The sequence below is a fragment of the Microcaecilia unicolor genome, chromosome 6 (genome assembly GCF_901765095.1).
Source record: "Microcaecilia unicolor chromosome 6, aMicUni1.1, whole genome shotgun sequence".
Classification (NCBI taxonomy): domain Eukaryota; kingdom Metazoa; phylum Chordata; class Amphibia; order Gymnophiona; family Siphonopidae; genus Microcaecilia; species Microcaecilia unicolor.
Genome location: NC_044036.1, coordinates 309752239 through 309768009, shown reverse-complemented (window position 1 = coordinate 309768009; position 15771 = coordinate 309752239). Strand labels below are relative to the sequence as shown.

Below are 15771 nucleotides of genomic sequence, written 5' to 3'. Positions count from 1 at the left end.
GGCTTGCTTGTGACCTACTTATGAATTTCTTAAAACTTGGTTGTTTTCCTAGTTGTTGGATGAGTTTACAGGTTAAGACATAACTCAGTTCCAATCATATTTCAGAAAAGAATGTGCCGACACAGAGCCTTTTCTATACTGCCTGCAGGAGAGCATAGGTACACGCTGGCACATGCAGGGATGAAACCGCACGGAAGTGTAGTGCCCCAGTTTACAAATCTGCACATGCAAACGTCACCAATTAAGTAGAAAAGCTCCGATATTACTAGGTTTCGTTTGGGAGGAGAACAGAAACTAGGAGAATGATTCTCTGAATCCCTCATGTAAAGCCCTGGCTGAAACAAGCACTTCTGTAAAACCCGTATGCGCCTTTGAACTAGTGTATACATTCAATGTGGACATTTTTACCCATATGAGTGTATTCCTGTGTTAGGGGGAATGCATGCATAGATTTTAATCTCATCCAAGCCACGCCCCACACTATGCGCAAACCATGTTCCTTTGTGAATCTGGGTTAAAAAAAAGGGTTCAGACAAGTTCCTGGAGGAAATGTCCATAGTCTGCTATTGAGACAGACATGGGGAAGCCACTGCTTGTCCCTGGGATCAGTCGTATGAATCTTGCTACTATTTGGGATTCTGTCAGGTACTTGTGACCTGGATTGGCCACTGTTGGAAGCAGGATACTGGGTTGGACCATTGGTCTGACCCAGTATAGCTATTCTTATGTTCTATTCTTATGGGGCAGATCTCCACCTGCAAATAGTGACTTTCTGTACTTAGGGGTCCTTTTGCCAAGCTGCAGGTACAAAGGGCTCTGCCGTAGTGGCAGGAGCCATTTTTCCTATGCACCAGGGCCCTTTCCTGCAGTGGGTAAAGAAAAACCCTTTAAAAAATGGCCATGCGGTAAGATTACTCTTACCACATGGCCATGCAGTGGGGAGCACTTCTCCCACCCATTGAGGTGGCGGTAAGGGCTCCCACGGTAACCAGGCAGTGATTACCACCGGGTTAATGCTGGAAAACAAACATAGCAGATTGTTGAAAAACAAAATATCTTTTATTAATGAAAATCAATCAGAATGTATATGAAAATTAGCCCGACACAGGCCGTGTTTCGCCCAACAGGGCTGCTTCAGGGGCTACAAAATAAATGACATACATAATTACATAAAAAAATATATATATAAGATGATAACTATATAACACAATAAAATTTTGAAATCCCACAGAACTAAAAAGTATAGTAAAAAGTATATACATACGTAAATTTGGCTACAAATGCCATATATACTAAGTATAAGTAAACAGAAAAGTTTACGACATATAAATAAATAAATAAATCAAATAAACTTTTCTGTTTACTTATACTTAGTATATATGGCATTTGTAGCCAAATTTACGTATTTATATACTTTTTACTATACTTTTTAGTTCTGTGGGATTTCGAAATTTTATTGTGTTATATAGTTTTCCATTATTAATGTTTTATGTTTCTGTTAGCGAACTCGGCACCCACCCAGCGGCGTGCACCTGGGGGGGGGGGGGGGTGAAGGTTTCATTTAGCGGGGGAGGGGCTCATCGGCGATCCGCCCCGGGTGCCATCCAGGCCAGGAACGCCACTGATTCTAAACATCTGGAAGTGAAATTCCTCTCTATCAGCAGAGTTTGACCCACAAGTTCCATTTTCTGAGTTCTTTCAGTTAGTGATTTCACTTCCAAGGCTTGTTTAGTAATTGCCTGTGTTTGAATAAGAGCAGCCTCAGAAAGAGTTTTAATTACATTAGTATTTTTAAATATCAACGATTGTAAAGAAGACTGCAGAGTAAAAGTCAAATCCCAGAGTGACTCTAATGTCACTACGGCTGGTTTTTCCAATCTCTCCAAAGAAAAAACGGGCAGTTTGTTCCAATGTATTCACTATCTGTGAAGATAGGACCAATTCAAATATCACCGTTTGTTCCTCCATTCTGCTGGTGTTTATTCTCCCACTAAGTAGGGGCAAATTCCCTCCTTGCTTGCTCTGGTCTCGTCGTGGAGATTGACCCGCAAGACTTGTCTCCATACTTCCCGGTCTGGGCTGAGGAGGAGCCGCACGTTCAACGGGGCTCAGGGAGACCCCGTCTGCGCTGTTAGCAAATGCAGTTGCACCTGCATTGATAGCAGGAGTAGAAGCCAGCCTGGGACCCGGCGTGACTCCAAACTGTTCAAGAGCCACCTGGTGAAGTTGGTGAGTCCCACCAGTGGTTGAGGGATTCTCCCTGACTTTGCCTCTCCTTTTCCCCATTTTGGTGGTAGGAGAGGAACCCGCTTGAGTGGCGTTTTTTTTTTCACAGCTCTGAACTCGTCCGGTGCTGTATTCAAACCACCACCATCTTAGATCTCAGCCGCTGGCGTTCCTCCTGTCCCTTGTTGCTGCCAGTACCAAATAGCTGTAGCGACCTCTTGCAGAACCAGCAGCGGCAAGGGGCAGGAGAGGGGGGGGCTTTGCTCCCGTCTCCATTGACCCCACTGGACCACCAGAGAGCAAAGGTAGGCTTGGGGGAGGGAGGGTGTCTGTATTTGAGCGTAGCTGGGGAGGGAGTCTAAGCTATGCTCAAATAGAGTGATATCAATTTGGACCCCGGGACCCCCAACGTCAGTTCCTTGTGAGAGAAACAGATTTGATTGCAAGTTAAGTAAAGCTTTTTACATTGTTAAATAATTTGCCATAATTACCTAAGAATAATAGCACATACATGTCAGTTTTAGGAGGTTTTTTTTTGCCTATGATGAAGCAAAAAAGCATTGTTGACTTTTAAGCCTATTTGGTTTCTTGAGGGTTTTTCTTCCTTTTTATGAAGAAAGACTAAGGAGGCTAGGGCTTTTCAGTTTGGAGAAGAGACGGCTGAGGGGAGACTTGATAGAGGTATATAAAATAATGAGTGGAGTGGAACAGGTGGATGTGAAGCGTCTGTTCACGTTTTCCAAAAATACTAGGACTAGGGGGCATGCGATGAAACTTCAGTGTAGTAAATTTAAAACAAATCGGAGAAAATATTTCTTCACCCAACGCATAATTAAACTCTGGAATTCGTTGCCGGAGAACGTGGTGAAGGCGGTTAGCTTAGCAGAGTTTAAAAAGGGGTTAGACGGTTTCCTAAATGACAAGTCCTTACACCACTACTAAATGGACTTGGGAAAAATCCACAATTCCAGGAATAACATGTATAGAATGTTTGTACATTTGGGAAGCTTGCCAGGTGCCCTTGGCCTGGATTGGCCGCTGTCGTGGACAGGATGCTGGGCTCGATGGACCCTTGGTCTTTTTCCAGTGTGGCATTACTTATATACTTATGTATTTTATGAAAAGACATATAAAGTAATAAAAAGAGAGGTTTTTGGTCACAATTCTTTAAAGAACTAATATTTTGATTTAGTGTTTATTGCAAATCAGAATATAGACATTCAAGTCGGGACATCTGAAGTTCCCCTACTATTTTGGAACAAGATCTGCCGACTGTAGATCCTGTTCTCAAATAAACAGTGAAACAGACAGTCATGTGCCAGTTATATGTAGAAAGAGCATCCATGTTAGAAAAATGGATGTCTAAAATATGAGCGAGGAGACACAGGAATATAAATGTTTCTGTGGCATCATGCACATTAAGGTCTATTTTATGAAATGGCATCTTAGACCTTTTTTATGCTGAAACGTAAATCGTTATGTCCTGCCATTTTAGAAACGGAGACATCTATTTCTCCCCAAAGCTGTCACTGAGCTCCATATGCCTTTCGAGTTTCGCTTTCGGGAGAGGTACAAACCACTGGGGGTGACTGAGGTGACTTCTCCTGTTCCGGGGCAGAGGGAGATGCAGCGAACGAGCAAGTTAGCGAACTCGGTGCAGGCGCGCGTCGCGGCACCCCCAAGCGGCATGCACCCACCCCCACCATCCCCCTTGGTACGCCACTGTTTAGAATATTTGGAGAACCAATCCAGGAGACTTAATTTGAGGCTAACTAACTTTCCTAGATCACCTTTAATTACACCTATACAAATGGTTAAAAAATACTTGATAGAGATTTTAGGTATGTCAGAAGATTCATTGCCACCCATAACTCGGGCGTATTATCTACAAAGTAACATTAATAAATTACCAGGAAAGACTGATCCCCAAGGAGGAGAAGCAATAAATCTTACATCCTTTTTGGAATCCTCTGTTAGAGGTTATAACTCAAAGAACTATGTTGGCCTCCTTTGCCCTGGAAATGGATAGACATGCAGTTTTGAAACTTTCTTTTCATCATTTAGATTCTATCTTTTTGGGGTCTAAAGTAAGAATTTATCCTGATTTGTCTAGGGAAACACAGAAAAGGTGAAAGGCTTTTTTAGCTTTACGTGCGAGGACTCTGGCGATAGGTGCAAATTTTGTAGTTAAATTTCCTTGTGTATGTCGTATATTATTCCAAACTAAACAATTTTAGTTTTTTGACCCTAAGCAATTAGAATAATTTTTATTAAGTGAAGAAGAGGTTAATGTGACTGTTTAATTCCAGATAATGCACTGAAAGATACAGTAGCTTAGGATAAGCAACCTGGATGAACTGCTATATTACTGGAAAGTTATTTCCAGATAATTTTTTTTTTATTTCCTTCTTGGATCAAATATCCTAAATATTGTGGTCGTTAGGATTTATTTTCTAGTTAATATATTTTATATAGTTTAGGAATATATTTTCCAATTCTGTATATTGTCACTTATATAGGTGTATAATAAGATTGTATAAAAGTCATAAATAAAATAATAAAAAAAAAACAAGGGACAGGAGAGAGGGGGCTTTGCTCCTGCCCCCAACGACCCCACTGGACCACCAGAAAGCAAAGGTAGACCCATAGGACCTACCTAGACTGCAGGGAGTGGGGTCTGTCTTGGGGGGGATTAGAGAGAAGGTTGGGGGACGCAGGGAGGCTTTGTCAGGGGGTTTGGAGGGGTATTGAGAAACCTTTTTTTAAGTTACAAAAGATTACGTGGGTCCCAGCTAAATATTGACCAAGCCTGTGAAATTAGCCCCCGATATTCAGTGCCGGTGCCCGGACATGGCTTGGCACTGAATATCAGGGGCTAATCTAGCTGGTGACGATTAGTGTTTAAGAAAACAATGACTGTCGCTGGCTGAATATCAGCCGATTTGTTTTTAACATGCACCTCATATCAGTACTGTACTGCATGATAAAACTAAAGACAAAATAAAATGAGAAAACAATTTGAAACAAAAGAAAATGGACACTCCCAAAGCAAATCTAATGAAGTGATAAAGTATGCATAGCCCCTCCCCCTCTATATATGGAGGGAACAGGACAGAAAAGAAAAACAGAACTCACTCTTAAGTTGAGAAACTGAGGACGTAATGAACATGAGCAGGAAGCAGTGAACGACACAGCGCAGTGAAGCCATGGGATGTACTCAGACCTGTCAACAACAAGACAATAACAGTTCAAGTTAAAATTTTTAAGCAAGAAAGGTTTATCAGGTGGTGGAGAAAAAAGAGAGTGGCGGAATTCAAAAAAAGTGTGGGATAAACACAGAGGATCTGTAATTAGAAAATTAATACTATAAAAAACATAAAACTTAAAGGGTTGCATATGTATTTGCATGTCAAGTGGCGCTTAGATGGCAGCTCTGGCTGTATCAGCTAAGGCCGATGCTTGGCTGGTTTGTACGGTCTGAGTCCCGCATATGGCGATCTGCTTTAGGATGGGCTAGAGAGAGCTTCGACAGAAACTCCAGTAGTTGGAACATAAAGACAGAGCCAGGCGGACTTCTATGGTCTATGTCCCAGAAACACCAAAGAAAGAACATGATCAAATATATAATATCACGTTCATTGTTGATTTAATCTAGAATTGATAATGAGTGTGACTGTGGACCACTCAGGTCTTTATCTGCCGTCACTTATTATGTTACTATATAACCAATAAATCTAGATTGATATACCACCCTATTTGTCAGACAAGTCAGAGTGGTTTATATAATAATAACAGAATAAATATATTGAATATAAATAATAGAAAGCCCTACATTTTACCTGGGGTAATAAACCATTGGGAATCTATGTCCTTTTTGTATTTCTGGGATACAGAGATACACCTTATGCCTGGAATAGACTTCCTGGACCTATACGTCTAGCTCCATCTCTACCTGTTTTCAAATCTATGCTGAAAACCCACCTTTTCACTGCTGCTTTTAGCTCCTAGCCACAATTGCCTTCCCCTTGTCCCTTCCTTCCTTCCTTCTCACCCATTACTTCCCTCACCCGTAACTGTCTTGTCTGTCTGTATTATTTAGATTGTAAGCTCTTTTGAGCAGGGACTGTCTCTTTGTGTCAGGTGTTCAGCGCTGCGTGCGTTTGGTAGTGCTATACAAATGCTAATAATAATAATAATAATAATAACACCTGCTATTTAAACATTACACTATACACACACATAAATGGATGCGGAGTCACTCAACCACCAAAAAATAAATAAGAAACAATGACCCACTAGTGTAACAAAAAATATGTGGAAGAACAGCACATTACACCGTGAGGAAGGAAAAAGCCTCAAAGAGCTGCAGACCTAATAGTGATCTGAGTGATCAATTCCTCATCATCGGCTGAAAATACCCTTCCTCAATATTTGTCCAAAACTGGAACTACATTTCCTATTTCAAAAGGTACAACACGTGCAAAGCTCAACAATACATTCACTTAAAGTGTCAGGTACTGTCACCAAATATTGTCCTTAAAAAGGAAAACAAATAAGGGCTTACCGCATGGAAATCCGGAACTACCGGGACGTGGGGGTAGCTCCACCCCCAGCATGCACCATTTGTGGCGCTAATGAAAACAGGTCCCTATTTTTTACCACATTGGTTACCTGGTGGTAATTGGGCAGCATGTGGCGCGGAAGCCTTTACTGCCACCTCAGTGGGTGGTGGTAAGTATCCCCCCCCCCCTGCATGGCAACGCGGTAAGTGCAATCTTACCATATGGACATTTCTTTTTTCAGCCTTTTTGAAATTTAAAGAAGTCTTTATTAAACGGTTAGAGACAAGATACATACCAAAAAGATATCAGTTACAACAATTTATACAAATAGAAGTAAACAGCAATAAAATTACAATAATTCACAAGTCCCTAAAATACTTATCATAACACAAACTAGTAGCTTCTATAATTTATACAGATTTAATGAAACAAAAACTCAACCCTCGCTAAAAAACAAAACAAAAAACATCACATTACATCTTAAGATTCTGTATACTGTAATTAAAAAGAGCAATTTGAAGTAAAAGGTTCCCAAATCACCTCCCACTTAGATAAGGTTTTACCACGAATAGCTCTCAATCTTTCCATTTCACAAATATACCACAACTTATTTAACCACTTAATCAAAGAAGGAACCTGAGAAGACTTCCAATAGGCAGCTAATGTAACTCTAGCAGCAGACATAGCATGTCGAACCAGCAGTGACTGAGATGTGGTAAGGCCTGGGGATTTACCAAGAAATAAAAAATATTCAGGAGACCTCTTAATGGGTTTAGAAAGCCAACCCTGGAGTGGAGGTGTGGCCTAATGGTTAGGGTGGTGGACTTTGGTCCTGGGGAACTGAGGAACTGAGTTCGATTCCCAGTTCAGGCACAGGCAGCTCCTTGTGACTCAGGGAAAGCCACTTAACCCTCCATTGCCCCATGTAAGCTGCATTGAGCCTGCCATAAGTGGGAAAGCGCAGGGAATAAATGTAACAAAAATAAAATAGATACTATTGGAGATTCTACATGGATACATGGAATGTTGCTATTCCATTAGCAACATTCCATGTAGAAGGCTGTGCAGGCTTCTGTTTCTGTGAGTCTGACGTCCTGCACGTACGTCAAACTCACAGAAGCAGAAGCCTGCGCGGCCACATTGGTGATCTGCAAGGGCTGACTTCTACATCTACATGGAATGTTGCTAGTGGAATAGCAACATTCCATGTAGAATCTCAAATAGTAGCAACAGTGGAGGAGTGGCCTAGTGGTTAGGGTGGTGGACTTTGGTCCTGAGGAACTGAGTTCGATTCCCACTTCAGGCACAGGCAGCTCCTTGTGACTCTGGGCAAGTCACTTAACCCTCCATTGCCCCAGTACAAATAAGTACCTGTATACAATATGTAAGCCACATTGAGCCTGCCATGAGTGGGAAAGCGCGGGGTACAAATGTAACAAAAATAAAATAGATACTATTGGAGATTCTACATGGAATGTTGCTACTATTGGAGATTCTACATGGAATGTTGCTATTCCACTAGCAACATTCCATGTAGAAGGCTGCGCAGGCTTCTGTTTCTGTGAGTCTGACGTCCTGCCCCCTCACCTTGGGCTCTGGACCCCTTTCTGTCGAAGTCTGGCTACACCCCTGCTGCACAGGCCCCCTTTTGCCACAGCTTCGTAAAACGACCCCTGTAAGTCCTGCAGACTTTTAATATGCACTATATAAAACATGATATTTACATAAATCTATCATACGCAAAAGCTGTTTTATCTTCCTATTCATTCTTCCCCCTCCCCCCCAAAAAAATGGATAAGTGTACGCAGTGCCTGGGTGTTTACCAGAGAGCTCCATATAAAAGGAGACAGGGGAAGGGGATGAGACTTTGTATTCTTTTCTCACACCTTTTTTCAGTTATAGTTACATTCAGGCGTGGCAAGTATTTTCCTGTCTCTGAAGGGCTTAGAATCTAGAGGCAATAAAATATGCAAAGCTTTACACACCAGTTAGCGCGGATTTAGCACATAATTTTCCCCTGGAATCTGTATTTGACACTCACATTTTGGCACCCAAAACTGCGCACAATTAGCTAACAAGCTGTTATCAATAATTGACTGTTAATTATTGACATTAATTGGCTCTAATTTGAATATTACCCCTGATACTTTGCAATTGTCATTTGTGCTTTCTGCCTAAAACAGAACCCCCCCCCAAAAAAAAAAAATATCCTTCAGGGGCTTTTTTCATATGTCTTTTAGAATGTGCAGTCTTCTTAGGAGGGAGCACTATCGCTATTGCTCCTGTAATGAATAAAAATAATAATTTTTTAAAAAATGAACAAAATGTAAATTTCTTTAAACGACATGAGAAACAATAACTTTTGGGCTGTAAACCCTGGAGACAATGGAGGGTTAAGGGGTCCTTTTACAAAGGCGCGCTGAAAAATGGCTTGCGGTACTGTGGGCATAGGTTTTGGGCGCACGCAGATCCATTTTTCAGCGCGCCTGCAAAAAAATGCCCTTTTTTGGGGGCCAAAAATGGACATGCGGCAAAATCAAAATTGCAGCTTGTCCATTTTGGGTCTAAGACCTTACCGCCAGCCATTGACCAAGCGGTAAAGAATTTGAGCAGTAATGACCTATGCGCGTCAGAAGCCACTTGGCGTGTGTCCGCTACATGTGCCTGAAAATAAAAAATATTTTTCAGATGCACGTAGCGGACGTGTGCCAAAATTTAAATTACTGCACGGACCATGTGGTAACTGGACGGTAACTCCAGTTTGGCTCTCGTCGGGCGCACGTGGGAACCAACGCGGCTTGGTAAATGGGGCCCTAAGTGACTTGCCCAAGATCTTAAGGAGCAGGACTGGGATTTGAACCCTTGCTTCCCTGGTTGCTGCTCTAACACCAGGCCACTCCTGCACTCGAAAAGCTTTGCCCTGCTGTGAAGATTTTGTAATTAATTGGCAGGGAATGGCTATTGCTCTCCAAAAAGAAAAAAAAACTAGGTCATTATATCAAAGCACTTTCACTTTCTAAATTAATAGCCTATAATTATGAAACAGATCTATTTATTCTTGTAACACAATTATTTAGAAGAAATACAGTCTTTGGGTTTCAGAGGAGCTTGCAGCAAACTATTATTTTGAAAATGTTTGATTTTCAATACTCGCCCTCTGTGATACATATAGTAAGTGACAACAGATACAGACCCAAACGGTCCATCCACTCTGTCCAACAGTCACCCACATTATCAATTCATCATTAAACCAACAATGAATGTGATATAAAATACCTGATCATGGTTTTTCTGGGACATAGACTGTAGAAGCCCGCCTGGCACTGTCCTTACGTTCCAGCCTATCCAAATCTGTCATCATTTGCAGGACACAGACAGTAAAAGTCTGCCCGGCATTGGAAGCTTTTTCATATGACAGATTTATGTGGTGATACAGGGCTTTATTTATGAAAACAAGATAATGAGCATAACCTTTTACCAAGGTGCGCTAAATGCTAAGAAGCCCATTTTCTACCTATGGGCCTCTTAGAATTTAGCGCACACTAATTTATTATACACTAAATCCATTAGTGCACCTTAGTAAAAAGGACCTCTTAGTGAACAGGCTTCTTTATGTACATGTGTATATTTTGACTTTGTATTTATATTAGTATATGGCATGTCTAAGCACATTTCTCTGAATATACTCTGAAAGTATACATAGAAACATGAAGAGGGGCATAATCGAAAGGGATGCCCAAGTTTTGCTGACAGCGTCCTCGCAAAATGTCCCGATGGAGGGGCAGGGAAACCCGTATTATCGAAACAAGACGGACACCCATCTTTCATTTCGATAATATGGTCGGGGACGCCCAATTCTTGAAATTTAGGTCGAACTTAGAGATGGTCATCCTTAGAGATGGTCGTCCCTGATTTTCGGCGATAATGGAAACCAAGGACGCCCATCTCAGAAATGACCAAATCCAAGCCATTTGGTCATGGGAGGAGCCAGCATTCGTAGTGCACTGGTCCCCCTCACATGCCAGGACACCAACTGGGCACCCTAGGGGGCACTGCAGTGGACTTCAAAAATTGCTCCCAGGTACATAGCTCCCTTACCTTGCGTACTGAGCCCACCAACCCCACTCCCCACAACTGTACACCACTACCATAGCCCTTATGGGTGAAGGGGGGCGCCTACATGTGGGTACAGTAGGTTTCTGGTGGGTTTTGAAGGGCTCACATTTACCACCACAAACATAACAGGTGGGGGGGGGGGGGGAAATGGGCCTGGGTCCGCCTGCCTGAAGTGCACTGCACCCAGTAAAACCGCTCCAGGGACCTACATACTGCTGTAATGGAGCTGAGTATGACATTTGAGGCTGGCACAGAGGCTGGGAAAAATATTTTGAAAGATTATTTTTGAGTGGGAGGGGGTTAGTGACCACTGGGGGAGTAAGGGGAGGTCATCCCTAATTCTCTACGGTGGTCATCTGGTCAGTTTGGACACCTTTTTGTGGCTTGGTCGTAAGAAAAACAGGACCAGGTAAAGTCAACCAAATGCTCGTCAGGGATGCCCTTTTTTCCCATTATGGGTCGAGGACGCCCATGTGTTAGGCACGCCCAAGTCCCGCTTTTGCTTTGTCTCCAACACGCCCCCATGAACTTTGGTCATCCCCGCGACAGAAAGCAGTTGAAGACGCCCAAAATCGGCTTTCGATTATGCCAATTAGGGCAACACTGTGAGAAGGACGCCCATCTTCCAATTTGTGTCAAAAGACGGGCGTCCTTTTTCGAAAATAAGCCTGAAAGGGTGCTGAAAAATGGCCTGTGCTGTTGTAGACGTGTGTATTGGACGTGTGCACGTCCATTTTTCAGTGTGCCTGCAAAAATGGCCCTTTTTTTTGGCCAAAAATGGATGTACGGCAAAATGAAAATTTGCGCGCATCCATTTTTGGGCCTGAGACCCATTCGCTTAGCAGTAAGGTCTCACATGTTAACCGGGCAGTGATCGTCAGCATGTGTACAATGCCGACTACTGCCTGGTTAGCGCCACGTGCCAGCATGCCTACTGGATGTATGTACAAAATGAAATTACCGCCTGTGTCATGCGGTAGCCAGGTGGTAGTTTTGAATTGGCGCGCATAGGCGTGCATAGGCGCACGTAGGCGCCTATGCGGCTAAGTACAAGGGCCCCACATACACTCATGTATGTGTGTGTATGTCTAATTGTGCACATGCGTGTGTGTGTGTTTGCATGTGTGTGTGCGTGTGCATGTCTGTGTGTTTATATTTGATATCCCACCTTATAGTCATAAGATAAATATACATGGGTGTGTATTTCTGTATATACATATTTGAGTGTGTAGGTGTAATTGTGTTTATATCTGTGCATATTTATTTATTTATTCATTGGGATTTATTGTTGATTGCAGTTCTGGTCCTAAACTTGTAGACTGAAGCATTTTCTTTTCTTTGTCTTTCTTTATGAGGCTGAGAATTTGTTGAGTAATGCAGCTCTTTCAAAACATATATCAAGGTGGTTCACAAACAAATTATTGTAGGTATTTTTAAGCTAAACAACAATTTCTGGGTTTTTGGAATGTAAAATATATATTTGAGTTCTGCATGCATGAATGGACATGATAGGTTGCAGTGCCTCTTGCTTTTGTTCAGTTTTAAAAAATAAATCAGTTAGCAGATACTGAAAACCCCTTCTCCTTGGCATCCTGTGACATATTATGGCCCCTTTTCACTAAGGCGCGCTCATGTTTTTACCGTGTGCTAAAATTGTAGGTGTGCTAAACGTTAGACATGCCCATGGTCTAACGTTTAGTCCGCCTACAATTTTAGCGTGTGCTAAAAACGTGAGCGCCTTAGTAAAAGGTTTCCTATATTAAGTTGAGGCACCTGTATTTCACCTGATGGGAACCATAAACAGATAAACAGAACTGAACAGGATCTCATGAGCTCATCTATTCCATCCCCTCCCCCTCCAACTTCCAAGTAGGATGATTACAAATACAACCTTCAGGATCAATATACCATCAATTAAGTAGAACCTATCTAAATATGCTCATGGTTTCAATTTCGATAAGTAGAGGAGTGTGGTAGCCGTGTTAGTCCACTCTTAAGGTTATCAATAGAAATCAAACAAAATAAAACATGGGAAAGAAAATAAGATGATACCTTTTTTTATTGGAAAAGCTAATCAAGAAATGTATTAAGTTATGTCCAATAAAAAAAGGTATCATCTTATTTTCTTTTCCATGTTTTATTTTGTTTGATTTCTATTGATAATTTCTACGATATAATTTTCTTGCACAATTGCAGGAACCAAGTCTGATTTCTAAAGCCTTATTTCACAAAAATATGATTCTTTGAAAAATAGGGAGAAAACGACCTCATAACCACCCAAACTCATACACCTTGCTGATTCAAATTCTAGTACTCAATAAGTGTAGTTGGTCCATCTCTAATCATGGGTCCCAAAACTGCCTCAGAAAATAACGTTTAGCGGATCTAAACAATTTTCAATTTTATTATACTATATACTCATCCACGAAATCGAGCAAAGAAAGTCTGCAACTTAGCTTAATTTGCAATGCACAGCTGATTTTCCATACGACTGAGGTCCCGACGGGGACCCGTCTCGCGCGGCAGCTTCATCTGGAGACTCAGACAAAAAAAATGTCCAAAGCCGTGCATTGTGTTCTGGCTTACAGCAAAATGATATTGTACAAATTGATATCATGAGCATATTTAGATAGGATTACTACAAATAACATCAATCTACTCTTGAAAATCATTTAACTATCTTCTCACCGAGCATTTTGTACACATAGAAAATTCTTCTCAGTACATAACATCAACCTTCACTCCTGCGCCCCTTCTCAGCTGCAAATTGAAACTCATTTAGGTTCTGCTAATCGAAATCATACCACAGAAAGACAGCTATCCACCATACTTTTTTTACATAACTCCCAAAAAGCCTTACTCCTTTCTGCTTTGTTCAATTCAAGTTGTCCCTCAATTATTTCTACCAGTAAGTCACCCTTTCCCCCCCCCCCCCCCACCCAGTCATAGGCTCCCCAATAACTCAAAATCTCCTATGTATTTTTGTCTGTGAGTCTTGTTTGTTTTAACTAGATTATCAGCTGCAACGAGCAGGGACCGTCTCTTAGACATTTCTGTGCAGCACGAAAAGTTAGACATTGAAAAAAAATCTTTTTTAATGTATATATTTTCATAGATATATCAAAATGATTGGATATATTGCTCTCAAGAGAGAGCGAACACAACTTAAAATTCAGCAGTAAAGCAATCTCAATAAAGCGACTACTACAAACTCAAATAGGAAGCAAATTAAAAGACATATTCACACAAGTCACGTCTGCCCTTTGTGTCCGGTTGTAATGTTGGTCGTAACGGAAATACAGACACTACAGATAAAGGGAAATGGGACTTGATATACCGCCTTTCTCTGTTTTTTTGCAACTACATTCAAAGCAGTTTACATATATTCAGGTACTTATTTTGTACCTGGGGCAATGGAGGGTTAAGTGACTTGCCCAGAGTCACGAGGAGCTGCAGTGGGTATCGAACTCAGTTCCCAAGGATCAAAGTCCACTGCCCCAGGATCAAAGTTATCTTTGGTGAATTTGTTCATAGATCCAGTGCAGTGCAACAGAAGAAGCCCCAAAAAGGTGATGACTAAATGACTAACCGCAATTAAGCAGGTAATGCATTACCTTTATGTTACAAAATCTAAATCATAGGGGTGTACATTCAGTTCATGCTGCTGTCTAGAAATTTAAAGTGACGTGTGCGTATATATCTATAAATCGTGTACAGTTTCATTACGCACATTTATACGTTTTTGCACACATGCAACCAACCTCTAATAAATCAAGTAGATCAAACCAACCCAAAGAAATGCCCGAAAGTTGAGGAAAATCTGTTTTTAAGCAAGCAGATTTGTTTGACCATGCACACGCATCCCAGGACCAACGCAGGCTGGTGCATGACAAGCCTCGGAGAGATCAGCGTTTCTCAACCTCTTTGGCTACATCTCCCCCCTCCCTCCCTTTTCTTCCATGGAATAAATACTTATTTTAAATTGTTAACTTTATACGTATATTTCAGAAAAAGAAACGTAATAGCCACACATTCCAGAAATGCCAAACTGGAGCAACTACTTTTAGGTCCATTAGGGGGGGGGGGGGAGAAGTCTGTCTGTATTATTTTCAGATTGTAAGCTCTATTGAGCAGGGACTGTCTCTCTATGTCAGGTGTTCGTTCAGCGCTGCGTGCGTCTGGTAGCGCTATACAAATGTTTAATAAGAATAATAATAATTTCCTTGAGATCCACATCCCATCATTAAACTAGCAAGCTTCGGTGGCTACAAGAAGCGATGTTACACCTGTCAGGCATTGATGTGACAAAGCGACGAACGAAACAAAAGTTCCGCGGAGTCAGCTGTTGAGAAATTCGTACCGTACCTTTAAGCGTCTTCCCCTGCAAGAAAAGACGTTCCCACGCTGTAAAATGTCCCTGGCAAAATCGTAACAGTGCACCCCGCTTCAGACATCGCTTTCAGAATCGTCGTCGACAGCACCTGCACAGCCAGTGAAAGCCAGTACGATTTGGTTGTTTTGATTAATTCAGCTCCACTTCTGCTTTCACTTTGGACACGGTTACACGCGATCACTGACTGAGGAGGAGCGAAAACACTGGAAGGAGCATTCCCCCCTCCCCCCTCAGCCCTTCAGGAAACAGACACAGTGCCTCGGCTCTTGATCAATCAGTACAGTCACAGTTTCATAAACTTAATTAACAGATCTTGTTGTCCACCAGTTTCTTGTGCATGTCACAGGGGCGTAGCCAGACACCCAATTTTGGGTGGGCCTGGGCCCAAGATGGGTGGGCAGAAGAACCTCGCCCCATCCCACAGGTGATTTGGTCTCTCCTTCTCTCGCCTGCATGCCATATGGTCTCTCAAAC

The 15771-nt window shown here is 41.9% G+C and overlaps 1 protein-coding gene across 1 annotated transcript in view; it reads right to left on the bottom strand.

The window, feature by feature from the left end:
- The window catches only part of LOC115473297, a 43659-nt gene extending 28272 nt beyond the window's left edge, over positions 1-15387 (bottom strand). Inside the window, exons 1-2 of the mRNA XM_030208136.1 lie at positions 15270-15387; positions 5362-5449 (exon numbers count right to left, since the gene is read on the bottom strand). Of these exons, the coding sequence (XP_030063996.1) occupies positions 5362-5434 (73 nt within the window). The 5' untranslated portion in view covers positions 5435-5449; positions 15270-15387. The remainder of the gene's footprint in view (positions 1-5361; positions 5450-15269) is intronic.
- Between the last annotated feature and the right edge of the window lie 384 nt (positions 15388-15771).